The sequence below is a fragment of the Carcharhinus amblyrhynchos genome, chromosome 30 (assembly GCF_965287045.1).
Source record: "Carcharhinus amblyrhynchos chromosome 30, sCarAmb.v2.hapA, whole genome shotgun sequence".
Lineage (NCBI taxonomy): Eukaryota > Metazoa > Chordata > Chondrichthyes > Carcharhiniformes > Carcharhinidae > Carcharhinus > Carcharhinus amblyrhynchos.
In genome coordinates this window covers 13057671-13085581 of record NC_137353.1, presented here as the reverse complement: position 1 = coordinate 13085581, position 27911 = coordinate 13057671, and the positions used below count along the sequence as shown (strand labels likewise).

The window sequence follows — 27911 nt, the reverse complement described above, 5'->3', positions numbered from 1 at the left end:
GGCCAACACGACCAGATTTTTCTACCTGTCCCATTATAACATCCTTTATTATGGATTCGAGCATTTTCCCCATGACTGACCTCAGGCCCTATTTTCTCTCCTGTTTTTCTTAAGTGATGGGGTGACATTTGCTGACATGCAGGAACCATTCCAGAGACGGTAGAACCTTGAGAGATATTTTCCACATAACTTACCACGTGTTTTGTGGTGGCAGGAGGTGACCTGTCACTGGCCAGAGGCAAGACTTTCTGGTCCCACTGTTGTCAACAGCTTTTTCATTGTTCGCACCTCTCACTGCCATGGAACCCATGGCAAGGATGTGCCATTGGCAGGACTGGAAAATTCCACTGGCATGAATGGCTGGGAGAGACCTGTGGAGGCCGTTTTGCAGACTCCCCTCTGGGTGCCATAGACCGCTGGAGGTCAGGATCAGTATTGCCAGGGGTGGGGCTGGGAAGATTGGCTCTGGCCAGAGCTCAGGGAGATCAGGGCTGGCCAGGGGTGAGGTGGAGGGGGGACATATCAGGGCTTGCCCAGGGAGGTTCGGAAGGCCAGCTATCAGGGACGGGGGAGTCGGAGAAGCAGTGATAGGGGTTTTGGGGCTGGCCAGCGATTGGAAGCCAATGATTGGGAGGTCATCAGAGCCACTGAGGATGTGCTTGATCGCCACACTGACAGATCTGCGAATGCACTATAGCCCGCTCAGGGCTATGCTGCTGACCTCTCTAGTGGGAATAGGCCCTATCTCCTGATTTTCAGAGAGAATTCCACTAGGCCACTCTGCAATGCAGAGTGTGGGAGATTCAATCTGAAAATCACTCTAAAAAATTGGCAGGAGTTACTCCTGATTTCATGTGAATTGGGCACTTGGAATGTTTTTGGGAGAAACCCAGCCATTACCTTTGCAGCAACCTCTTTCAACACTTTGGGATGTGGATCATCACAGCTATAAGATTTATCTGCTTTTAGTTCTATGAATTTCATCTGGTACTTTATTTTCTAATGTTAATATTTGGAATTTCATCATTTACATTAGTGCTTTGATTGTCCATCACTTCTGGGACGTTTTTAGCGTTTTCCACTTTGAAGACAGACATGAAGCATCTATTTAGGGGCTCTGCCATTTCCTTATTCCCCATTATAAATTCCCCTGTTTCTGCTTGTAATGGATCCACATTTGTTTTTGCTAATCTTTTCCTTTTTATTGACCTGTAGAAACTTTTAGAGTCCTTTTTTATGCTTCTCACTAGTTTACTCTCATTTTATTTTCCTTTCTGTAATTGTCTTACCAAGGTCAGTCTTCCATCACTGCCACTCTTTAGTTACAGTGTGTTGTAAGAATAAGGAGAACCAAAGCTAAGATCTTTTGACTGACAGGGCTGAATGCTACCCCAGAGGCAATTATAAGTCTGCTCCCAATAATGGGAGACCACAGCCTCTGTATCCAATTGCATTTTTAATTGATGGCCATTCGTTAACAACTCCACCATTATGGGGGGCAACCTTTGTCGTGGGGATATGGTGTAATTACATTGTCCCTGGTTGTGGGCCTACCTGCAAGGTGTGGTCTGGTATTGGCCTTGGCCTTTTTTCAAAACAACACATGTTTTGACTGTCTCTGTATTTTAGCCTCAGTTGTAGTCTTCTGTAGCACTTGCAATAGTTTGCCGTCTGGCATCTACAATCTTCTGGAATATACTCCCTAGGAGTCAAAAACCTGTCCTTGACTCTCCTTGACTGCCTGATATTTTACCAACACCAAAAAGCTCTCAGTTGAGGGGTGGATGCTGCATGTCCCCCTCCCTCCAGTCAGAGAATACTGCTACCTGATCTCCCCTGTAGTTCCTGATCTACTTTCTCTGCATTCTCCAATGATGGAGCTTCTTTAGATCCATATTGGGTTCTGCCAATAATTACTTTTCGACTGTCACATTGTTAATTTCACAGACCAGTCTATCTCGCAACAGGTTGTTCAGGGGTAGCCCCAATTCAATGTGCTCTGCCAATTTTTGCAACCTGGTCAGAAATTCAGTGACAGATTCCCCAGGGGTTCACCTTGCCATGTTAAAGCAGTATAGCTGGAGCATTTTGGAAGGTTTTGCATTATAATAGCCTTTAACCAAGTCCACCAATTCATTAAAGAGTTTGGAGTCAGGGGTATCGGGTAGGTCAGGCTTTTTGTTAGACTGAAAGTCAGGACCCAGCATGTGATCAACAGTACTACTTTCTGTTTCTCATCCCCCTCAATATTGTTGGCTGAAAAATGTACGCTTGTATTGTAGGCTTCAAGTTTACCAAAAAGAGGCATTTTTCTTACCTGAGAATTACTTGTCCTGACAGTATAGATAATCCAGAGAGAAGATAAAGAACTTGCTTCACTTCTTGTTGCCAATGTAATAATCTTACCAAGGTCAGTCTTCCATCACCATCGCCCTTTATTTACAGAGTGTTTGAAAGGCCATTGTGGCTACAGAGTACAGGTCATCCCCGAGTTTTCAACCACTGTCCTGAGTGGAGCCAGGTAATTTTTAACCCCTCCATTGCTCTTTCCCTATTGGGTGAGCCTCCACTTGCCTAATAGGGGAGCTTGTATTCTTCGAGACTCATGAGGAGATCTAATGACAGTCTCCCATAGCTGTCATAATCACCTTTCTCAATCATTTTTTGGTCATTTATTGTAGAATTCTAAAATTCTCCCAATTCCCAAGCTTATCATTTTTGACAACTTTTAGATAAGATATATTTTTGTTAAAAGTTTTTCCATTTTTGAAACCAATACAACACATCCTCAAACCGGCTTGGTCATTTCTCCATCTATGAATGTAGAAAAAGACAGCAGGAGACCAGTGCAGTTGGTTCAGTAGGTGCAGTATACTGACGCTTTCACATAGCGAGGATAAGTAACATGACCCGGGGCGGGGTGCGCTTTCACATAGCGAGGATAAGTAACATGACCCGGGGGGCGGGGCGGGGGGGGGGTGCGCTTTCACATAGCGAGGATAAGTAACATGATGGGGGGTGGGAAGGGATGGGCAGGTGAAAAATGAATCCATGGAGACATGGCAAATTGGTGCACATTCTTTTGCATATAGTATGTTTAAGCTAGTGCTACATAGCCTATGGAAAACCTTGTAGGAGTAAATCAGGATTTAAGCAACCTATGGTTGAGCTAAGGGGTCCCATAATTTAGATTTAGATCAGCGTGTACAGGTTAGGGATTCCATTGGGATATATTCCATAATAATTTTATGCCAATTCTGAACATAAGGAGATTTCTCGCTAATCCAGGAGCGAAGAATATTCTTCCAAATGTTAGGAATCTATAGCCTTTTCTCATTGGCATCAATTATCATTTTGTCTGAGAGCCCCAAAATCAAGTACAAAGATTCAAGGATGATTGTTCTGCCCTGCTGCATTGGTCGAGGAGCATAGCGGGACAAGAAGTATGAATGAGAGGCAAAAAATGAGGTTTGCACCTGATTTTGCACCTCTTGTGATATTGCCAGCCCTATTCAACTGATTTAAATGTTAATCACATGTTTTACACTGTAATTAATAAGCCTGGGATGCAATTGTCTGGACTCACTTACCCACCAACAGGGATCAGATGTGATGGCCTCACCGGTTAGAGGTTCTTGACAAGAGAAAGGAAAATCCCTGCTGCAGAATGGGGTGCTGCCTGCCAGCTGTCCAGGAACATGGAGATTAAAGTGACCCAGCCACTTCAAATATTTACAGCTGGTGGGCAGGAAAGCAGATATTGATCACCGAGCTACCTGAAATCACTAGGCTAGGGGTGATCTTCAGGTCTGCAGGGCTAGAAGGGGCAGTCCAGCCAAGGGACCCCATCCTGGGGGAAAGGGGCAAGATCAATCCCTTCTCTGCAGACTAAGCCCACCCAAACCACAGGTCCTTTGGGGGAACCTTCTTCTGACCTGGCAGTGTCAGAGAGCGAATGGGACTGGACTTAACCTTCTTGCCCCCCCACTTCAAGGCAGTAGGTCAGAGTGTCAATGCTAGGGTGCCAGAGGGCAGTGCACCTTTGGTACTGCCAAGGGGCATGGCCTGGCCCGAAAGATCCCCCCCCAAGCGGCATGGCCTGAATGAGGATCTAAAGAGGAGGGGTGATGCGGTGGAGAGGGGCTGTGGGGGAGTTAGGTCAGGTCACTCCCATGCCTGGTGTAGGAAAAGACTCATTGTTTGAATGGTGGTTGGGGGATGTCTTTCTTTGCTGAGGGGTTGGTGGTGCTCCCCAAACCAATGGGGTCCAGCATGTCAGGTCCACAATGGTCATTACCAACACCAAAGCTGACCCAGTGCATTTCCTGTTGGAGAAGCTGGTGAATGGCAGGGGGCTGGTGAATGGGCTGTCAAACCCGCTAACTATATTCCAATTAGCTGGTTTGCATGGTAATCAGGATATCACCCGTTATGGGCAGGAGCCCAATCAGGCTGGCCGGGTGGATGAATCCTGATTGGCCTTAATGCCCATCTGGAATCCTGATTTTTGGCTGATGCCCCATTCAGTGGGGCATCAGGATTCCCACGGGCAATCTGGTGAGGCTCAAGAATTTATCAATAATAGTGATTAAAATAGGGATGCACAGGAGGAGCTGTGATTTTAAAAGCATGTGATGTTGGAGGATTCTACATGATAGGAAGGGGCAAAGTCATGGAGCAGTTTGAAAACAAGTATGAGAATTTTAAGTTGGAGTGTGAGCAGACCAGGCTCCAATGTAGGGAATGAACACCTGGTGATTGCTGAACAGGCCAGGTTCTTGTTGGGATATTGACAATAGAGTTCAGAATGAGCTCAAGTTTATGTAGAGTGGAAGATGGAAGGTTGGCCATGAAAATATTGAAATAAAGTGTGGAAGTAACAAAGGCAAAGTGAAGAAGATAATACATTGCTGCTTTGTACTGCTGAGATCCAAAGAGCTCAGTGAATGTAAGATTGAACTAGTGTTCTTAATATTGCAGCTATTAATGAGGGGGCAAAGGAATGGAAATTGAAATCTCTGATTGTGTGAATGGTATATAATCTCAGCAACTCTTCAAATCAGACAACCCAAGTTCTAACAGCCACGAAAAGCACACTGGAGCCGTTTAATATAAAAAGCACACAGGTTTATTGCATATCAATCTTGTGTATAAATTCATTGTAGCATTTTGAAAGATTACATTTGGTATACATTCCTACTCTACATCATAAACATAGGAATCAGGTTGGATTTTCTTTTTTTCATTTCTCCAGGTAATAACTGTATCACAAGCATCAAAACGAACAGATTTATTTTCTCTGTGAATCACTCACTTTCATTTTCCTACACTCTTTTGTCTCTCCCACAAGCAAAGATCTGTGTGTGTTTGTGTGTGTGCGTGTGTGTGTGTTTGTGTGTGTGCGTGTGTGTATGTATATGTGTGTGTCTGTATGTATGTGTGTGTTTGATGTGTTTTGTGTGTTAAACTATTCAGCTTATTAACAAAGCGCCCTTCTGTGTCTGGGCAGTTAAAGACTCCTAACTTTGGACAATGCCTAACCACATATACAAGTAAGTGCATCCCTACAGTATTTTCATCACAAGAAACACACCAACAGCTAAACACAAGCCATGCACAGCCATTTTTTTTCTTTTTTTTGTTGAAGACAATTTTTTTTAAAACATATTGTAAGCAATATACAACCCAAACAGAAAGGAAACAAGCACCATCATTGTAATCTTTAAACAGTTTCTGGTTAATGAAATCTAACCACTTACAATGACTATTTTTTTAAACACTACACAGTTTAAAATGTATAGAAATCAAGAAAAAAAGCACGCAATGATTTGTTGGGACGTGTGAGGACAAACCTAGAACATGGATACTGATCGAGGCATATCTGGGGAAGGATGAGTGGGGTGGGGATGAGACAGTTCAGCTTTCTGTTTCCTTCATGTTGAACCTACCAGGGCTCATGTGACCAAATGTGAAAAAAAAGTACAACGGTAAAATCACATGACACAACTTGTGTCTGCTTTTCATGCTCAGAGGACTGCTTTCCAACTTTAACCTTGAAATAGGACAGTAATACATATATATTACAGGTAAGAAGACCACTTTTATTCCCTCTCCCTTCCCATCTCACAACCAGCAAAATTACATTGGAAAGAAAAACTCAAGGATGTCAGTGGATTATGTCACTGCTCCTATCTCACTCTGCCTATGCTTAACCAAGGATCCTTCATGCAAGGGAAGATTTTCTTAGTGCACCTAGTGCAGTGGAATCCCAATTGCATGCTTTATGAAAGCATTTGTGATTCCTCCAGACACTGTGCTTATAAGAACTCTTCCCAAATGAATAACAAAGGTCCACTTGATGCATAAGTAGAGGAATACCCAGAACTTGGGCAATATTTGCCTATTACATCACTGGGCATCTTCTAATGCTGCCTTCAGTGCAAGGAATTTGCAAGTGCATCGTGCTCTGGTTGACACATGCCTGACTTTACGAGCAGTGAAATTTTCATGGAAAGTTGTCCGATCTTCCCTTAGTGCATCTGTGCCAACTGTCCTTCTTGGAGTTAACATTGGAAACTATTCTTTAAAAGAAGAAACTTTAAACAACACATTAAGAATCAAAACTAGAATGGTTTCAACATGAGATCACATCATCATCTTAAAAAAACTTGCAAGACTAACAAAGGCCAAGCTGCCTGTAATCATGGGACTCCTTTTCGTCACCAGGCTGGATGCATCCATTGACTAACACTTGTTTACAAGTCAAAATAAACTCAAAGTGCTATATACACACACTGTCTGCAAGCAGCAGACCTTGCTGGTAGGGCAATTAACTTCTAGGGTCCACAGTCCAGAATTAAGGACACCAATGTTAACATAAGAGCTAAAGAGGCCAGCCTGTGACTGGGAGACAGAAGCTAACTGTGGATTATCTTGGAATATACAAGGCACCCTACCGGCAAGTGCAAAGGAACTGATGAGAATGAAATTGGACTTTGGCAATGGGAATGAAAATTGGGTACAGTGTACAATGTCTTGTCAATTTGCTATCACCTATATCACACTTTTTCCAAAGACCAATTGTACCCTCAATTAATCAAAATGTAACTGGTACTGTGAATCACTAAAATCTTTTCAAGTGTGATGATTATTGCTGGTGTGTTTCTCTACTTCATCATACACCCAGCATGTTGGATCTAGTACTCACTGTGTTTATGGGATTTGGCCTTCTTTAAGGCTACTTATCGCTGGTCACCCTCTTTCAAGTGGGAGAATAGAACATTCTTCCTTGTGCTAAGAGAGAGCTACAGTCTTTCTTGGGATGCGAGGTCCAGGGCTGATGCTCCACCAAAACTTTAGCATTGTTGTCAAGCAAACATTTCTTTGCATGACACAGCAAAAAAAATGCCCCTTAAATATCTCAACTGACATTCACAGTGGAAGACACATCATAGAATCCTTAAGTTATGTCTTCCCTTTGTTCCCTGCCCCCAGTATAAGAAAAGAATCTGCCTGAGGTATCACAGGAATGATCTGTTTGAGGTATGCTGCAGTGGAACGTCGGGCCTGTGCATGTTTTCTGGTTTATGCTAACTCACATTCTAAGTGCTAGTTGTTTTCCACAAGACTTAATAAATGGGGCAGGTGGTGAGATAAGTGTAAAACCCCTATTGGCCGACCAGCAGCCTCCAATGGTAAAAAAACAAAATCATTTACTGAAAACACAATGGTTTGATCTGAGACATTTCTCAATGATTGTAGTAAGCGAGTGGTAGTTACTATCCTGGAACATGGTATTTTGATCAGATAAAAGCACAAGACTGCGAAGTATGGCTCTTCATTCTGGTAAATATGTGCCAAAGATTAGAAGAAACTAGCTTGGGAAAGATGATGGTGAATTTGAGAAACAAAGATGAATGAATAGATATTGGCTTGAGGAAGGGATAGGAATTGAGATCAGGAAGGAAAGTGAAGAGTGAGCAATGGAATAAGGATTGAAGATTGGAATGGAGAAGGAACGTGAAGATGAGGAATGGAAATTGAGATGAGAAAGAAGGATGAAGGTGAAGAATGGAGGTGAACATAAGCAGTAAAGCTGGGAGTGAGTTGAGAGTGGAACAGAGTGGAAGAGGTGGACAGAGCCTGTGAAAACTTGACAACTCATCAATGTAATGCACAAGGTACACCTGAGATCATGAACCTCAGGGTTTTTGGACAACCAGATCCTTTTACCAGAGGCAGTTTGTCCTTTATCTTTAAATGGTAAAGGTGTTCTTAAAAATGTTGGCGAAAATTTCAGTAAGGGAGCTTTGCCACCCTCCATGTCATGAAAGTCATGAAAATCTGGAAAAATCAATATTTAGTGCCATTGTAGTGCTAAATGGGAGAATGCCGTAGAAATTCATCCCAATTGTGCTGAATGGGTCTTAGAAGATGATGGCAGGTGGGTAGGGATGATATTAAAATTAGTCAAAGTATTCTTGGCTTGTAAGGGGGAGAAATATATGACCAAGGTGCCCTTCTTGATTGCTGTACAATGACCTTTGCTAAAAACTGCTTGCGTGACATGAATAGGATGGGATCAGGGTTAGCTCGTTCTTCTCCTTGAAGATATTTGCCATCTAGGCTTGGACGTGAAGAATGGCTTTTTGGGAGGAAGTGGTTGGTAAGTTATATCCATGCCTAGAAAAAAATCAGTGCCTTTAAGATCAGATGCTTGAATGAAGTAATCTTCACAAATCTGGAAGCTGAAATAAATTAAGATGTGGGGTACAGTTGAACAGGGTGACACTGCTGTTTTGTTTCATGTACCTCAAATGCTGATGAGGACAATTCTCCCATCAGTTTCTCTAATTCTAGTAAGTGGCACAGTTAAAATTCAATGATTGTCCATTTACACCAACTAGTAGAACAGCTGTAACAGCTTATTCTGCTAAATGGTTCTTAGGGAAGGGAAGCTGAGAATTGAATTATATTAAACAATCATAATTAATGTACGTGCTGTGTAGCCAGGGAATGGCTGTAGAATGAGACTGTAATGGCGTATAGTTGCTTCTTAATTACATGTGATGTCACAATGTAATCAGTGATAACATTGTAGCTGTTGTAATGTGACCAAGCTGTAAGGGTCAGCTGTAAACCATGTAACCAACGACAGAATTATGTGAATGTCAGCTGACCAGCTGACTCAGTATAAATAAGGACTTGTTGGGAATTGTTGTTTTTTTGCTTGGAATGGCCCAGAGTGACACCTCAAGTTTGGAGTAATAAAGTTTCTTTATTAAACCTTTTCTTTGATTTATAAGTTGGAGTAAGTTTGCTGTCTATATTTGAAGAGTTCTTTATGGATGAATGTGTGAAGCTGTGCTAAATGTCTTTTAATCAGGTTTTTCCACCAAGACTGAGAAATGGGCTTGTGACAAAATGGATCAAATTTGTACCTCATCTCAAGGTGGGATTGCCTAACACAAAAGTGTGCCCATCTCTTGCATGACAGCATTGTTGAACTGCTTGGAAAGCTATTGGGAAGCAAGATTGTCTACGGACGTTAGGCTGTAAGATTCGGTTGGCCTTTTACAGATTGCTATTCAGTCACTGAGGAAAGGTAAAATGTATGTGAGACAGTGTAGGGAAGAAGGAAGAATGGCACACTGAAAAACAGGTACGGAATGTCACAGCCATGAACAACTAGAATTTCTCTAATTAATCAGCTGTTCCAAAGAATAAAAGACCCACTTTTTTTTATACATTTACACTGCTGGCTTGGTTCATTACAAAGTAAAAGGAGAAACTAAGGGACATGCCGACAATCGTGCAAAGTAATAATTGCATGGAACCTGTGTCCTTCTTGATTACCTGATTCCACAGTTGCTGAGAGGAATCAGTGAAATCATTCAGCACCAACTTGAGTCACATCAGGGGACAAAAGAAATTGCTGGCTTTTACACAAGTATTTACAGGAGCTTTTTCAAAGCAAAGGTCTCTTTATTCTTTTAATTTTCCTTTATAATTATTTACCACGGAAACCACAACTGCTGAAGCCTATTCTCTTATTCTTCTAATTCGTTTCCTCGTAAAGAATCAAATCTAACAACAGGATCTGCTCTTTAAATAAAATACTGAGTTCAAAAAAATCCCCCACCAAACTCCCATCTCAAAGGTTTGGCACTACCACAATGCATGCCACACAAAAATGTTTACATTAAAAAACAGAGAAAAAATTCACATTTTTGGACTATTTTTTGTTGGAAGCAGGGCGCCTGCAAGGAAATCGTCTAAGGAATAAATAGCAAGGACATAAACACTAATGGACAAGAAGAAATTCAATAATATCTATGACTAAACAAAATAAACAAAGAAACAAATTTGATTGTCTGGGAATCTGCAGCTAGAAGGACAACCTAGGTTATTTGGCACAAGCAACTCTCCCTATTCAACAGTTATTGTACAACATCATTACACAACATTTGGTCCTTCTCTAGATAATTATATTAATATTTTTAAATCACTCTCATGACAGCTAAGAGTTCAAGACACAATACTGTTTGTTATAGAAGAGAAATAATGCCTAGGAGGGAGATATTTTAGATGGTGGGGGAGGGAGATTGAGAGAATGCAGGCAATTATTTACAGATTCATTATTGCAGAATTGACTCCCCTGCTTATTTCTACAAATAATTTAAATTATAATAGAATTCAATGATGTAAAGTAAGATGGGATATAGATGATCAAGCAAGGATACCTTTTTCAAGGGACGTACATCCTTCTTCCCATAGCTTGACTGGCCCCTGTGTATTAATATTTTATTTCTTTTTTTAAGCTGCAGCCCCAATTATATATTTGTGCAAAAAAACTATATAACAGGAATAAATATCTTGTGGAATTTAAGGTCGGCAACATAATTCAGTTTCGACCGAAGGAATGAAATTGTTGTAAGGCCTCTTTAGCTCAGCAGGTGGGGGTGGTGGGGGAGGGGGCAATGGGAGTTTCAGTTTTCAGCAGCCATGCCCTTGGTGCCAGCATCCAGTGCCCTCTACGTCACCACACCCCCATCCTTCCCAACTAAGCCAGGCCCACATCTTGCTTTGCTGATGCTCCCTCTCTCATACGTGGTTGATTGGATGAAAGGTCCCTGACTCCGGTGTAGCTCCTGCTATGTTCAACCAAGCATCCAGAGAGTTCTGGGACGATGGATGCAGGGAAGCGTTCTCAGAGAATGAAAGCATCATGGCATAAGTCTGCGGTGTTCCATTTGAAGGAGGGTGGAATGGAGGAAGGAAAATAAAGGAAACATGGCATTAATATACATCTTTCTAAATGAGAACATTAATACAAAGTAATTTTAAATTCAGAGAGTCAATGCAGACATGATAGGCTTCATGGCTTCCTTCTGTGCTTTATTACTGTATGATTCAATTCATTTCTGACCACCCTCTGTGACTGCAGTGGAAAATCTATGGAAATGCCAGAGAAAGTATGGAAACACCCAAGTTACTGCAGCAATTCAGCATTAGCTCCTCATGTTCCTTTCACTCTGTCAATAACTAAAACATTGGGTGTTTTCCATGTCCAGAGGAAAACGACAGTACTGTTATGTTAAGGCTGCTGACAATTGAAGGCTCCCTCTGTTTTGCCCACTGTTCTTCCCAAACGTTCTTTGCTCCTCACTTTTGGGGCACAAATCTGTGTGCGCAGGTTACCTTTAGGACTTTGCTCATGTGACTAATCTTCATGATTGAGCCAAGATGGTGATCATTGGGGTGGGAGGGGGGATGTAGTTGACAGAAAAGCTCAATTATGTCCTTTGCCAACTATAAGACAGAAGGTCACCAGATAGGGGTCAGCCAGAAACAAGAAGTGCAACTAATTTTCCTCCACTTTGCTTCTTATCATGGCTGAGATTAACTAAATCAATGCAGACTAGGGTCAAAACTTTGGATCTTCCTGCTTAGCATGACATCATAAGAAGTCTCACAACATGTTGTTAAAGGCCAACAGATTTATTTGGTAGCACGAGCTTTCAGAGTGCTGCTCTTTCATCAGGTGAGTGCAGAGTTGGGTTCACAAACAGGGCATATATAGACACAGACTCAATTGCAAGATAATAGTTGGAATGTGAGTCTTAACAGGTAATCAAATCCTTATAGATACAGACAATGTAAGTGGAGAGAGGGTTAAACACAGGTTAAAGAGGTGCGAATTGTCTCAAGCCAGAACAATTAGTGATATATTGCAAGCCTAGGCAAATCGTGGGGTTAAGGTAGTGTGACATGAACCCCACATCCCGCTTGAGGCCGTCCTCATGTGTGCAGAACTTGACTATCAGTTTCTGCTTGGCAATTCTGCATTGTGTCTCTTGAAGGCCACCTTGGAGAATGCTTACCCTCATCCCAAGACATGGTACATTGGTGAGACTGTGCTGACGCTATGACAATGGTTGAATGGACACCGCTTGACAATCACCAGGCGGAGTGTTCCTGTCGGGGAATACTCCATCACTGAAGGGCATTCAGCCTCCAATCTTTGGGTAAGCACTCTCCAAGGCAGCCTTAAAGACACACAACAACTTAGAATCGCCGGGCAGAAACTGATAACCATGTTCCACACACATGAGAATGGCTTCAGTGGGATCTTGAGTGCATGTCACACTACCTGTAATGTCCACGATTTGCCTGGGCTTGCAAAATCTTGCTAACTGTCCTGGCTTGAGACAATTTATACCTCTTTAACCGGCGCTTAACCATTTCTTCACTTGCACTGTCTGTACTTGTAAAGACTTGATTACCTGTTAAGACTCACATTCCAACAATTATCTTGCATTTGAGCCTGTTTGTGAGCCCAACTCTGCACTCACCTCATGAAGCAGCAGTGCTCTGAAAGCTCGTGCTACCAAATAAACCTGTTGGACTTTAACCTGATGTTGTGAGACTTCTTACTGTGCCAACCCCAGTCCAATGCCAGCATTTCCATATCATAGCATGACATCAGGATTTGAAACCATTCACGCAACCACTCAACTGAAGATTATAAACTTAAACACCATCATTTGGATTCAAGGGGCCTGATACAAACACTGTCTTGATGAATGGGTTTTGAGTCCATTAAAATCTTGCCTAATTTTTATGTGAACATAAGGAGGAAGAGAAGTTGTAATCTTTCTTGGTTCTCAAATATTCAGATACTCTGGCCATGAATAGAGAGGCAACTGAGTGTTTGCCTGCCACTTTCTATATCCAGTGAATCAAATCCCACCCCAACTAAAATAAAACAGTTAGGAATTGCAGTATTCAATACCACAAACATTTGTTCCAAATCCATTTCACATATGGAGCAACATTGGGAAAAAAACCCCAACAAAACAATATTTTCATATGGCCTTTTTTTAAAAGTAGCATAGAGGTTCTCAGTAACAGTAAGATCAGCAACTGTATTAGTGAAACACAGTTAGTAAGAGACAAGCAATTGTTGAGGCATGCCCTTATCTCATTCATTAACTCTGGTGCTAACTCTGAGTCCAAGCCAGTGACAAAGAACTTCATGGACCATCAGCACATAAGCAGTTATGCTCAAAGCGGGTGGCCAATGACTAGAGTTTCTTGCACCAGTAGGCATTCAGAAGATGATATTCCTTGAATTAATCATGATAAAAGGTTGCACTTCTTTTAGAAGTTAAATTAAAAGGTTTTATTATTAAAAAAAAATTGAAATCCAAGAATCTAATGAGGTAAAATATCGTTATAAATAATTAAGCATCCTACTATTTTAAACCACTTTCAGATGGAAGTCAAGGTTAAGCAAGGTTATCTGGATTACATTAAACATTTTAAACATCTAACCATGTGGCTTACGTCCTTTTCGACAAACTTATTAAATATAAAAACAAATTTACATTAGATCAAAATATAATTCTTAGCAAGCACTTTTCATCAGTGAAAGACCTGTTGCACTGTTTATCATAATATTCTGTCAGACTGAGTCATATTGCTCTGCAAATTTATGTCATACTTTGCTCAGAGTGAATGTCATATAATTCCATTACAGTGCATGTTCTATTCCTCTGTCATAGTGTGCTGTATTCCTCTGTCACAGCGTGTATTGTGTTCTTCTGTCACAGCGCGTGTTCTATTCCTCTGTCACAGCGCGTGTTCTATTCCTCTGTCGCAGTGCATGTTCTGTTCCTCTGTCACAGCGCGTGTTCTATTCCTCTGTCACAGCGCGTGTTCTATTCCTCTGTCACAGTGCGTGTTCTGTTCCTCTGTCACAGCGCGTGTTCTATTCCTCTGTCACAGCGCGTGTTCTATTCCTCTGTCACAGTGCATGTTCTGTTCCTCTGTCACAGCGCGTGTTCTATTCCTCTGTCACAGCACGTGTTCTATTCCTCTGTCACAGCGCGTGTTCTGTTCCTCTGTCACAGTGCGTGTTCTGTTCCTCTGTCACAGCACGTGTTCTGTTCCTCTGTCACAGTGCGTGTTCTATTCCTCTGTCACAGTGCGTGTTCTGTTCCTCTGTCACAGCGCGTGTTCTGTTCCTCTGTCACAGCGCGTGTTCTGTTCCTCTGTCACAGCGCGTGTTCTGTTCCTCTGTCACAGTGCGTGTTCTGTTCCTCTGTCACAGCGCGTGTTCTATTCCTCTGTCACAGCGCGTGTTCTATTCCTCTGTCACAGCGCGTGTTCTGTTCCTCTGTCACAGCGCGTGTTCTATTCCTCTGTCACAGCGCGTGTTCTATTCCTCTGTCACAGTGCGTGTTCTATTCCTCTGTCACAGTGCGTGTTCTATTCCTCTGTCACAGCGCGTGTTCTATTCCTCTGTCACAGTGCGTGTTCTATTCCTCTGTCACAGTGTGTGTTCTATTCCTCTGTCACAGCGCGTGTTCTATTCCTCTGTCACAGTGTGTGTTCTATTCCTCTGTCACAGCGCGTGTTCTATTCCTCTGTCACAGCGCGTGTTCTATTCCTCTGTCACAGTGCGTGTTCTATTCCTGTCACAGTGCGTGTTCTATTCCTCTGTCACAGTGCGTGTTCTATTCCTCTGTCACAGTGCGTGTTCTATTCCTGTCACAGTGCGTGTTCTATTCCTCTGTCACAGTGCGTGTTCTATTCCTCTGTCACAGTGCGTGTTCTATTCCTCTGTCACAGCGCGTGTTCTGTTCCTCTGTTACAGTGTGTGTTCTATTCCTCTGTCACAGCGCGTGTTCTATTCCTCTGTCACAGTGCGTGTTCTATTCCTCTGTCACAGTGCGTGTTCTATTCCTCTGTCACAGTGCGTGTTCTATTCCTCTGTCACAGTGCGTGTTCTATTCCTCTGTCACAGTGCGTGTTCTATTCCTCTGTCACAGTGCGTGTTCTATTCCTGTCACAGTGCGTGTTCTATTCCTCTGTCACAGTGCGTGTTCTATTCCTGTCACAGTGCGTGTTCTATTCCTCTGTCACAGTGCGTGTTCTATTCCTCTGTCACAGCGCGTGTTCTGTTCCTCTGTCACAGCGCGTGTTCTATTCCTCTGTCACAGCGCGTGTTCTATTCCTCTGTCGCAGCGCGTGTTCTATTCCTCTGTCGCAGCGCGTGTTCTATTCCTCTGTCACAGCGCGTGTTCTATTCCTCTGTCACAGCGCGTGTTCTATTCCTCTGTCACAGCGCGTGTTCTATTCCTCTGTCACAGCGCGTGTTCTATTCCTCTGTCACAGCGCGTGTTCTATTCCTCTGTCACATTGCTTACTGTATTCCTCTGTCAGTGTGTTTCCTTTGTCACAGTGCTTACTGTATTCCTCTGTCACAGTGTGTTTCCTCTGTCGCAATGTGTATTGCATTCTTCTGTCGCAGAGTGTTGTATTCCTCTGTCACATTGTGTGTTGTATTCCTCTGTCACAGTATATGTTGTATCCCTCTGTCATAGTGTGTATTGTGTTCCTCTGCCACAGTGTGTGTTGATGGGAAACTCTCTGGGGGTGTAAGTGCTGAGAAGGATGTTAAGAGATTCAATGGTGTTTTAGGCAAGTTGAGTGAGTGAACAAATACATGGGAGATGCAGTATACTGTGGATAAATGTGAAGTTATCCACTTCAGATGTAAAAACAGAATAAAAGAATATTACTTAAATGGTGATAGATTTGGAAAGTTGGTGTACAAAGGGATTTTGGTGTCCCAGTATGCCAGTTATTGAAAGCAAACATGCAGATGCAGCAAGAAGTTAGGAAGGTGAGTAGTATGTTGGCCTTCATTGCAAGTGGACCTGAAGACAAGAACAAGAATGTCTTTCCACATCTGTATACGCCTTGGTGTGAGCAGACCTGGAATATTGTGTGCAGTTTTGATCTTCTTGTCTCAGAAAGGATTCACTTGCCACAGACAGCTGGGATGGCAGGATTATCACCTGAGGAGAGATTGGGTTGAATGGGCCTGTATTCACTGGAATTAAGGAAAAGCTGAAGAGATCAAATTGACACATATAAAATTCTAGGGCTTGACAGACTGGATGAAGGAATGTTGTTTCCTCTGGCTGGGGTGTCTGGAACAAGGAATCTCAAGGATATGGGATAGGCCATTTTGACTGAGATGAGGAGAAATTTCTTTACTCAGTGGGTGTGAACCTGTGGAATTTTCTACCATAGAAGGTTATAGAGGCCAAGTTACTAAATATTTTTAAAATAGAAACATAGATTCCTAGACTCTAAAGACACCAAGGGTTATGGGGAGAGCATGGGGAGTGTGGTGTTGAGTTAGTGGATCAGGTATGATCATATTGAATGGTGGACCAAGCCTGAAGGGCCTATTTCTGCTACTATTTTTGTATGTTACCGTATATGTTGTACTCCTCTGTTACAATGTGTTACATTATTTCCTCTTTCACAATGTATGTTTTATTCCTCTGCTACAGTGTGTGTTCTATTACAGTATGCACTGTAATGTCGCAGTGGATGTCATATTCCTTTGTCACATTGTACATTGTACTGTTCCATCATTGTTTAAATTGTATTTCTTTCCCAGTGTACAACATACAGGTAGTTCAAGAGTTTGGCAACTATCAGCCACTTTTTGCATAACACTTTACTGTAAAAGGAGTCTTGACACAACTACACAGCTCTACTGTAGATATTTTCACCTCTGAATGGCAAAGACCTTGGAGTCAGGACTATCAAATTGAGATTACTCTATAATCTGCATCAGATCAGCTGTCTGTTACCTGCAGAGACTCCATTAGTGAACACAAAAGACATTTATTAATAAGAATGTAAAGCAGCCGCTGGCTCCCAAATTCTCTTCAGCCTAGGAACCTCTCTCACTATTGGTGATTCTGACTGGCTAGTCATGCCATGTGACCATTACTCTGCTGTGTTGCCCTCAAAGGAACAATCATCACAATATCTTTCCTGACTTTAATTTCAATTGAAGTTACAGGAAATTAAAATCAGAACCGATATGTAACAGACAGGAATCAATATCATCCATTTTACTCCAACACACAGTCAAAATGATCCCCAATGTCTAATTTTGGCATTGGCCGCAGGATCTGAAATTACATTCATGAAATCAAACTTTTGATTCAGGTCCAGGTCAGGAAAATGGTAGATGTGTATATGCTGTGAAGACTGGGGCTTGTGGAATAAACATAGTAAAACAGGTTACTTATCACTCAGAGTGTGTTTCTGTTGTAGAGTACCATACCTGAGTTTTAGCCTGCCTGTACAGTGTCTCTTTTATTGCTTCGGAGTCTAAGGAGGAATTAAAGACTGCGGCCTCTTTCACCTCGTACTGCTCCTCTGCTGCCTTACGCAAGTCCAGCCCCTTTGTGAAATTCGCTATCTGGTCCAAGGCCAGCAGCCCAGCTTCATCCTCAGCAATACACCTGTGCCAACGATCAGGGGGAGGGGAAAGGTGACCCCATGTTAGCCCTTCTGACCTTACACAACTCAGCTAATCAGAGTCAGCACTGCTGGCTCAATCTTTGCATGCACATGCAAGGGTTGCACAGCACAAACCATATACACGGCAGTGACAACAGAAGTGGGTGCAGTGAATGGTGTTACCCAAGCATGATCAGATGGGGGTGTTTATAGCATGATGACACACAGGTGAAGAAAACACCAAAAAGAGCGTCTTTACTGTTGCTGGTTCATTTTAAATCACAAATTCCCATGAAGATTATACAAAATGTTTTGTCTTTGGCTCTATATGGAGTGTGACTTTTATAGAATTTCTATTAGGTCTTTAGTTCATCACTATTTTACGATCAGGTAGGTATGTAAAGAGTTTCTGCTTTCAGGATGTGAGTGATATTGGCCATTTTTACCTTTGGCTACCATTTTAACATGTTTGCAAAACAAAATAATTAGGCTTTTACAGATTTGGACTTTTCTATGACTGGGTCCATTGCATTACTGGCTAATTACCCCATTGGGTAATTGAGCTGACTGCACTGTGATTGGCTGCACTTGTAGTTTGAGTGATGGAAATTTAATTTTTTTAATATCTTTCAAATACAAGTAACTGCATCCATTGGCTTTTCATATTATGAGACTGATGTATTTTTTAAAATTCATTCATGGAACATAGGTGCCACTGACTGGTCAGCATTTATTGCTCACCGCTACTTGACCGAGAATAGTTCAGAGTCAACCACATGTGGCTCTGGAGTCACATGTAGGACAGAGCAGGCAAGGACGGCATATTTTCTTCCCTAAAGGACATCAGTGAACGAAATGGGGTTTTCTGACAATGGACAATGGTTTCATGGTCATCAGTAGATTCTTAATTCCAGATTTTCTTTTATTGAATTCAAATTCCACCATCTGCCATGATGGGATTCAAATCCCAGTTCCCATATCATTAGCTGAGTTTCTGGATTAATAATCTAGCGTAACTACCACTAGGCTATTACCTCCCCGTATTATGATTGGGTATCTTAGGAACAAGTGCTGAGGGCTTTGGTTCACTGGGATTTAAGGCAGAATTTAATGGCTGTGATAGGACCTCTCACCCGCCAGCTGAAGAACAGCGGGAACCCCTCCTAACCACTGTAGGCGAAGACCTACTTAAATGGCATCATTCATTGTTGGGCCTTCCCCTGGGTCAAGGACCCCTGGAATCGAAAGTTCCCCCCCGAGAGATGCCATCTAATCACAGGCTGGCAGCTCTTCATTGCTGTCAGTGCCACTGAGACTGGTAGGTGCCAGTATTGCACCGCCAGAGATCTAGGATCAATGAGGGTTCCCAGACCAATGTTGAGTGAGGGTGGGATTGTGGATGTGGGGTGAGGGTTGCAGGAAAGGGAGGGAACTGGCTTTCACTGGGAATCCCACGTCCTGAAGATGGGGTCTTTGATAAGACACTGAGTGCATTTGAAGGAGGGAGCTCCCCGGAAGCTCACAAGATAATTTGACAAGGTATGCTTTTCAGGCTTCCTGTATGGCAATTCCCCACAGGTGGGCAGTGATAAGGTCACTAAGTGGGCATTAATTGCTGACTTAAGGGCCTCAATTAATGTCCAGGCAGGAAGGTTATCTATGAGCCTTCCCACCTCAGACTTAATTATGCAGAGGTAGGAGGTGGGAAAGTACCCACCCTGCCACCTCCTGCCCAATTAGATGCTCCCCCCACCGCCTGTGCGCCACAGCCCCCACCCCCTTCTAAACTTGTCAGTGAAATGGCATTAAGTTCCGCTTTCTGTCCATGGGACTGAAATAGGCTGTAAAATGTATGTTAGGCTGGATCTTTCATTCCAATCTCTGATAATGCTATTACAGTGAATGGCAGCTCACACACTGAATACTGGCTGTGTGATTCAGTTATAACATGGCAATATGCCAAAAACAAGGTTTATATCTCTTATGCAGCGGAAAGCAGATCAAAACTGTTTGGTTAAATTGGATTTCAAGTAGACAATTATCTGAATGAAATACTGCAGAATTCAAAGTCTATTTTCAGCAAAATTGGGAACAAACTGCAAAGGCAATTGTGATTGCATCAGTCCCCCATCACCTCTGGAGTACAGAATCCCCACGATGCCACTCTTGGTACTTAATCTTTAAGACAAAGTTGTGACAGGCCAATTTAAATCTGTAGGGTTGATGACATAAAATGGAGTCCACAGAGGATACAATCTGTAGATCCAATTTAACTATATATATGTCACCATTTTGATGTGCTTGGCTTGAAATCTCTGCAATAATTTCTGGTGTACAGAATACCTCAGTTTGAGAGAATTCTGCCACTTCCTTATATGTGCTTGTGAAGACTGGAGGAAATTTAAGATAAGATGACATCGTGCTAGAAAATGGAACATTCCTGCCACTTTTGTCATCCTGCATCAGCATCAAGTACTCCTAAGTTAGGACAGCACAAGCCAAAAGCACACCAAAGGTCCTTTAGTCCATCACCACTACCACACCACCCAGCCCCCAACCCAAAACTTGCTTCAATTTAGAGCACAAGACAGAAAAAAGGATTGGGATTTAATTAGATTTATATTTGGATGTGATATCACTCTGACTTGGTCACAAATGTATTTAACATCAAGACATGGCTGACATATTTAATTCTGCATATGCCTCACTATGGGTATCGAAAGTATCAGAAATAAAGTTCAGACAAATGTTCATTAAAGGTAAATGTCCTTGCTCCCTGAAGAGCGTTCCTGTCCCCTAGAATAGTGCATTACCTCAATGGGTTAAGCACAGTGCAAATGGGCTAGCTGCAGTGTGTACCCTTTCGAGAGGTTTACAATACAAACGGTAGTATGAAATTGGCCAGTGTAATTTCAGATTCAGGCACTTTTCTTCTTAAGGAAACAGAACCAGCATAGTATGAGACCACTCCATCACCTTGTGGACCTCTCAACCCAAACCTGTTAAACCAAACGTTCTTGGGGAAGGTAGCATGCTTTCAATATGAAGATATGGAGAAGAATATATGAAGAAGAAATACATGAATTTCACAAACCTGTGGGCCTGCTCATAGCCTAGGGTGAGTGGAGCAGGCCGTTCCTCTTCATTTTCTCTGAACTGAGCTCTGGCGTCAATCTTGGGTGAAACTGGATCATCCTGGGATTTTTCTGTCATGCTCTCGTCCTCCTCTTCATCATCTTCCTCCAGTTCCTCCTCTTCATCTTCATCATCTGCCTCTTCTGCTTTTTGACTGGTCAGTGGATGATCTGGTTCCTGGTGGCTACTTTGCACCTCATGCCTGAAATAGGAACACAGCACATTAAAAAACGGTTCGAGGGATTGGACACTAATAGATGGAATTATCCTATTTCATCATTTACTTTCTGCTCAGTGTACAGCAACATCCCTACACTGTGATGGAATCTGGAAAAGTTAACAACATCTGTTTCTGTCCGCTTCGGGGGAGAATTGTGTCATTCCATAGATTAACATGCTAGTCTTTTACTTCTGAAATCTGCAGTCCAATGTAGCCCAGGCTGATAGGATGAAGATTGTCTCCCTCTGGTGGTTGCAAGGCTCCAATCTCAATATATGGTCGATCAAGACAGCAACTGCTAGTAATGGTTCTTTCTGCTGTTGCCATTTGCAGCTCCTTTTGTTGCTTTGTCTTGTTACCTTGCTTTGCACCATCGTTATTTTTATCATTTAATCTCTCCTGGCATCCTCCAAATAACAGACCTTCCAGTTTGTCCTTTCTTCCTCTCCTCTTTCTCTCTGCCTTTGCACTGCTTAAAAACGAGGACATTGCTAACCTTTCCCAATTCTTATGAAAGATCAGTGATCTGAAACATTAACACTGCTTCTCTCTCCATAGCTGACGCCTGACCTGCTGCGTGTTTTCAGTATTCTCCTATTTGTTTAGATTTACACAATATTTTGTTTGTGCATAACATAAGACTTGTTTAGCACTGAATTATCAGTATCAGTTCGAGAGACCAGCATGGTGATTTGTGTGGAAAACTGACATATTGGTGTGTAAGGGGTACTCCTTTGATGTTGGGTCTAAGATTCAGCTCAGCATTAGTCTGGGATGAGGGCTTTGATCTCCTGTTGCTAAGGTATACCTGAGATGAGGCGGAGATGCCAGGTTGGACTGGGGTGGGCACAGTAAGAAGTCTCACATGTCCCTGTTAAAGTCCAACAGGTTTATTTGGCCAAGTTCCACATGCATGAGCATGTCCTCAACCAGGATCTTAGGTTCATGTCAGACTACTTATAAGCCCATCGTACTGCCTGGGTTTTCAAAATCCTACAACCTGCCCTGGTTTGAGACAATTCACACCTCTTTAACCTGTGATTATGTCTCTCTCCACTTACACTGTTCATCCCTGTAAAGACTTGATTACCCGTAAGTACTCGTATTACAACCATTCTTCACATTCCAATCTGTAATTATCTTGCAAATGTGTCTTTGCCTATATATGCTGTGTTTGTGAACTAACCTCCACTCACCTGATGAAGGAGTAGTGTTCCGAAAGCTCGTGATTCCAAATAAACCTGTTGGACTTTAACCTGGTGTTGTGAGACTTCTTCCTATACCTAAGATGGGAATATTTGACTCCCTAAATTAGGAAAATATTCCTAAAAAACTTTGCTGTACTTGTCTAGCACAAAATTCACCAAAAATAAACAAGGAAACGAAGTCCAGCAGTGTGTGATTTCCCAATATGAGGGATCATCAGGCTAAATACCAACCTCTTCACTTTGACCCATTTTTCTCCTTCTAGTCTGAAGGTGCTACCTGACTTTGGATGCTAGTACCTTTCTAGTCTCTCACCCCAGTGATCACTTTCTTAAGTGGTTTGCTTTTCAACCATGAATTGGCATCATCACCAAGTCAAATCTGATCTCCACTTCAGCACAATTTTAATTGGAGGTTATTGAGTAACGATTAGTGGTGGGAACCCTGGATTATATTTCAGCTTCCAAGTCCAGGGAATGCTGAGGGTAATTGAAGTGTTTCCAGTTTATCACAGATCTGGGCTAATGCCTATGTCCAGTCAATACGACTTATAGCTATGTGGCAATGTATTGTGCTATACAGCAATGTAGCAATCTAGCTTGGCAAAATATTTAACAACAAAACTATGCTACCTCTCCGCTATCTAAAAAATACAAGTCAAATTGTGATGGAATGCTCTCCTGGATGAATGCAGTTGCAACACTCAAGAAACTCAGCACAATCCAGAATAAAGCAATTGCTTAATTAGCAGCCCATTTGCTACTTCAAACATTTCCTTCCTCTGTCACTGGTGCACTGTGGCTGCAGTGTGCATTAAGCTCAGAATGCACTACAACAACTTGTTAAGGCTTCTTTGACAGCTTCTCCCAAACCCACAAGCTCCACCATCTAGCACAAGGGCAGCAGATGCTTGGGAACACCATCATTTCCAGGTCACAGAAGTCACACATTATCCCAATGTAGGCCTATATCACTGTTTTCCACTGTTGCTGCATCAAGATTCTGTAACTCCCTACCTAATAGCACTGTGGGAGTACATTCCCCACTAGGACTGTGGTGGATCAAGTGAAGGCCTACTGTCACCTTCTCTTGGTGAAGCATGATGGGAAATAAATGCTGACCTTACTAATGGCATACGTCATGAGAATGAATGAAAAAAAAGCCAATCTTGATTGATCAAACAATCTTTGGGCTAGAGAAGGGAGCAATAAACAAATGAAACATATTTTACAATTCAACTTCTGTTAAGGTAGGCTGATGGTTGAATGATTATTAAGATGCAAAAGAAAGCAGTAAACAAGCAGAATTGACTGATGTTTAACTACCAGTGGGTAAGAAAGGGGGATCAGTAAACAAGAAGAAGCAGTATTTCATGCTGATTTGGGCTTTTTGCATGGGTCAGCTTTGCACTCGCCTACTTCATTGGGATGTGGTTGGATCTCTTTCTAACCCTGCTGAGTAAACAAAAAAATTTAGTCAAACCACAAATAACTCGGAGCATTAACTGGTATCTTTCACTTGGGTGATATTTTAAATGATTGAGCTCGGTCGAAGGAGCAGGGTTGTATCCCAGATGCTGGGGCAGCAAGACTACGTGCGGAGAAAAAAGGTACATTGTAGTTTGAAGTGACTGCAGCTTAATACATATACCAGATGAGTGGTTAGACAAGGCAGGAGTTTCTTTATTTGGACTATATCAACTGGCAAAAGCCACTCAAACATTTTGACTCATTGCTCTTTCCCACTACTCCCCCAAATCCCTGTGGAGGTCAGGGATTTATGAGTAGGCCTTTATTCACACTTGGCGTTCGTACACTGGTTTAAAATGCCTCGACTGCAAAAGGGAAAGCTACCTCGGCAAGCTCTCTCAAGAGTGGTGGACAACCACTGAATCCAATACGGGCATAACCCTTCCAACTTCGCTGGTGTCCTTTTCTCTGTAACCAACACCCAAGGGTTAGAGTACCTTCTGGGTTCATATTTCAAGCCATTCAATGTATATTCATGCTACAAAGCAACATTTACAGTGAATTCAATTACTTCTAAAAAAACTTCTATATCTGTGCACGTAATTGAGGCAGATCTTAATCTTGTCAATTAATCAAATCTCCCCATTTGCAGCAGACTTCAACATTTGAGCCAACATGATACAGAAAGAGGTTATAATTGGCAATGTAAGGTTCCATTAGAAGTATCATAAAGCACTAGCTCTGGAACAAAGCTTGCAGGGTAGAAATTCAATGGTGCCAGGTTTCAGAACATGAATATGCCAATCCAGGTCTGCCCCCACCTCCTCCCCAGAGCCCCCCTCAGCCCTTTACCCCTCCTTCACCCTAATCAAATGGCCTGAAATTGGCTTCTCATTGAATTACATAGGTAAATTACTGCAGCTCTGCAGACAGCTTGCCCTCCTGCAGAATCAAGTTTAAGGCCTCATGTTTAAGTGCCCTCAGTGGGGTGGGGAGGAAGATGGGCTCTAATTAGGAACACTGAGGAGTTAAAAAAACTTCTGGTCCTCCTGCCTCCACATTAATACTTTTAAAAAGGTTGGTGATGGGCATATGCTCAGCCGAATGCATAGCAGCAGAATTTAAGAACAGCAACTCAATTTCCCAGAGAGCTTTTACAGCAGGTCTTAGGCCTATCATTGACAAATGGAAGGGGCCTAATACATGTTTTAGATGGCTACCTGGAATGGCTAAAAAGTGGCTGATTCATTCCTGGATGAGCCAGGTGTGGTTGAGGGCAGAATTAAGGTGCAATGCCTGTTTCACACCTGTAATTTCTAGGTCTGAGTTTCCCAAAGCATACAGAACTTCATGCAAACAGTCGCATTTCTGCTTGATCAGTATATAGGCCAATTCAACTGTCACAACTGCACCCCACGCCCGCAACACACAGATACAAGTCATGAAAACCATTTTTTATGTAATGTGATTTGCAACTTTATTTAAAAAAATACAGGAAAGTAGTGGAAATAATGTTCCAGTTTCTGAATGGATGGTGTAGTAGTTGGCCCCTTTAAGGGGTGTGCATCCCAGGGTCATGTAACACAATCATCCAATGGGGAATAAGCGTAGGGATCTTGGAGTAAAGCATGAGCTTTTGCAGCTGGATTGATCTTGGAAGTGGGAATGAACATGTTGATTATAGCATCCCATTTATAGTTTTAAATAAACCCAATATTGTTTGTTAGCTAACTGGTGGTCGCTAATTATTGCATTTACTACAGATGGGAACGTGTAATGTCTGCTCGCCACCATATTGTCATTGATTTACAGCCACTGCATCTTTCAGAGGCTGCTTGGTGTGCCAAAATGTTTCCAGAATGGAAGTGTTTCACAAAATGGAAATACAATTGTAACTGTGCTGCAGTGAAGTAGTGTGCGCTGTCAATGGTCAAAATCAATGATTAATAAACCAACCGCCAGCCGCAGTTAAAAGCTCATGTCACGCAAGGTTCAACTTATGTATGTTTCCATGGAGATGTACAGCTAAAACAAAGGTGTGCATTTATTTAGATCTTACCCTGTCTGAATCTACAGCACCTGGCTTTTACATTCTGCCATCACAAACACTGGCTTTCTCACACCTCGGGTAAAAATACTTTTTCATTCATCGCTGCTCAATATTATTCCTCTGCACAAGTTTATTGGACATTGCAGGAAAGAACTGAATATGGAGAAATCTCTCTCTTCTGCCGAAAGAGCCCACCAAAAGTGATGTGCTGCCAGAGAACAGAGCTCCATTTACAACACACGTGCTACGCATTCAGTTTTTTTGTACAAATAAACCTGATCCCAAGACAGGTCCAAGGGAAAAAAAATCAAAACTTTCTCCAAAGACAGGAATGCAGTTTGTGACCACTCGATTCCATTTCAATCCAGATTAAATAAATCACGAGCCAAATAAGCTTTCAATTAAAATATATGTTAAGCTCAACCCAGATTGATACTAAATGTCGAGACTCCATGTCAATTCATCTTCATACATTAACTAAGTGTTTACATTAAGCCACTTCATTTTTTTCTGGGGAGAGAAATGCACATCGACACTTCCCTATGGGGTCAATCGTACCAGGTCTCTGAAGCACTCAGTTTTCTAGAAACTAGGTCCCAATTAGAATTTCCCGTATATCCTTAAGGAAATGCCATCATAATTGTATTTTATTCCACAAAGAAAATACCGGGTTGTCTTAGTCTTTCCCTCTAATTAGCAAAGACCTCTCAAAGTGACAGATTCGCTGATATTCCCTCTCTCCTTTTCTTTTTTTTACAGCCTCCTGAAGGGTTGTTAAATGCAGGAGGTTGAGTGAGAGTGACGTTTAATCACAATGCTAACAGAGATCTGGTCTGCTTTGGGCTCTAAGAAAAGCAAACAGTGGATAATGCTGGTCGGTCCTGATTTCAGATAGAACAACATTCCCCTTCATTTTCTTTTTTTTTAAGCAACTCTGTTCTTTCATCTGTTGAGTTAGCGGCATGAGTATCAGGGGACCTGCGTCTGCTCCAGCCAGGCTACCTTGTCTTGTAGCAGGAAAAGGGTCATTTGCTCTGTCGTCTGGGGACAAAGGGGGAAGCGGAGAGGGGAAGAGGGAGGGGGAGGCACGCTGGATAATTAGCACAGGCCTGATTCAGCTGCCTCCAAACAGAAACAGCTCTGAACTCCTAAAGTGAATTCCCTCAGCTGAGCAACTTAACAGTAAACTTCTTATCTTCTGCAAACCAATTGCTCACTTACTAAGCAAACTTTTAACACTTAAGAAACTAGAAGACTTTTCAGCCATGCGCTACAGCATGAATCAAGAAATGTCTGAAATTCCATGCTGTTTTAAATTCAGCGCCACCAAATTGAGACAGCACAGAAAATCCTCATGACATGATACCTGTTTAAAATCCACCTTTCGGATGTGGGCAAAGCTATCCTTATTATTGTCGTTCTAGTTGTATGCACTGTGTGATTTGCCAGTTTACTTAAAGAGGCAGTTAAGAGTCAACCACATTGGTATGGGACTGAGCAACACAAGCTAAACTGGGTGAGCACAGCAGATCCTCTGTCCTCAAGAACTTTATGAACCAGTTAGTTTTGTAATGACCATCCAACAGCGTTGTGGTCATATTGAGATTCATTTACAGATTTTTAAAATGGAGCTAAAATGTTCAAACTGCCATTCATGAGGGTTATCAATCCAAGGCTCTGGAATAATAGTCCAGCAATATAACTACTATGCAATCATGTCATACAATACTATTTGGTGTAGTCATGTGAACTGGACAGAAATGGGTCATTCAGAAAGAAATGCAAAATAGGGAAATGATCATGGATATGAAAGGCAGAATTGTCCTTTTTAGTATGCATGGACTATCATGCCCTGTTTATGAGTGTGTGCACCAACACTGCAAGTGTTCAATTGTGTGTATAGCATTCTAAAAACCCAACGTTGGAAAACATTTATGTGTCCAGTTTTCAATTACCACAGTTCTTGAAAATATATCCTAAAAGTAGGTGGTCA

General features: G+C 42.2%; 1 protein-coding gene across 2 annotated transcripts in view; it reads right to left on the bottom strand.

Moving 5' to 3' along the window:
- Nucleotides 1-11117: 11117 nt before the first annotated feature.
- Nucleotides 11118-27911, bottom strand: part of prdm16 (PR domain containing 16) — a 734637-nt gene continuing 717843 nt past the window's right edge. For both annotated transcript variants that reach the window (XM_080215484.1, XM_080215485.1), the window contains 2 exons: nt 20933-21175; nt 11118-11238 (listed from right to left, as the gene is read on the bottom strand). In XM_080215484.1, coding sequence (XP_080071610.1) covers nt 11226-11238; nt 20933-21175 — 256 coding nt within the window. In that variant the 3' untranslated portion in view covers nt 11118-11225. The remainder of the gene's footprint in view (nt 11239-20932; nt 21176-27911) is intronic.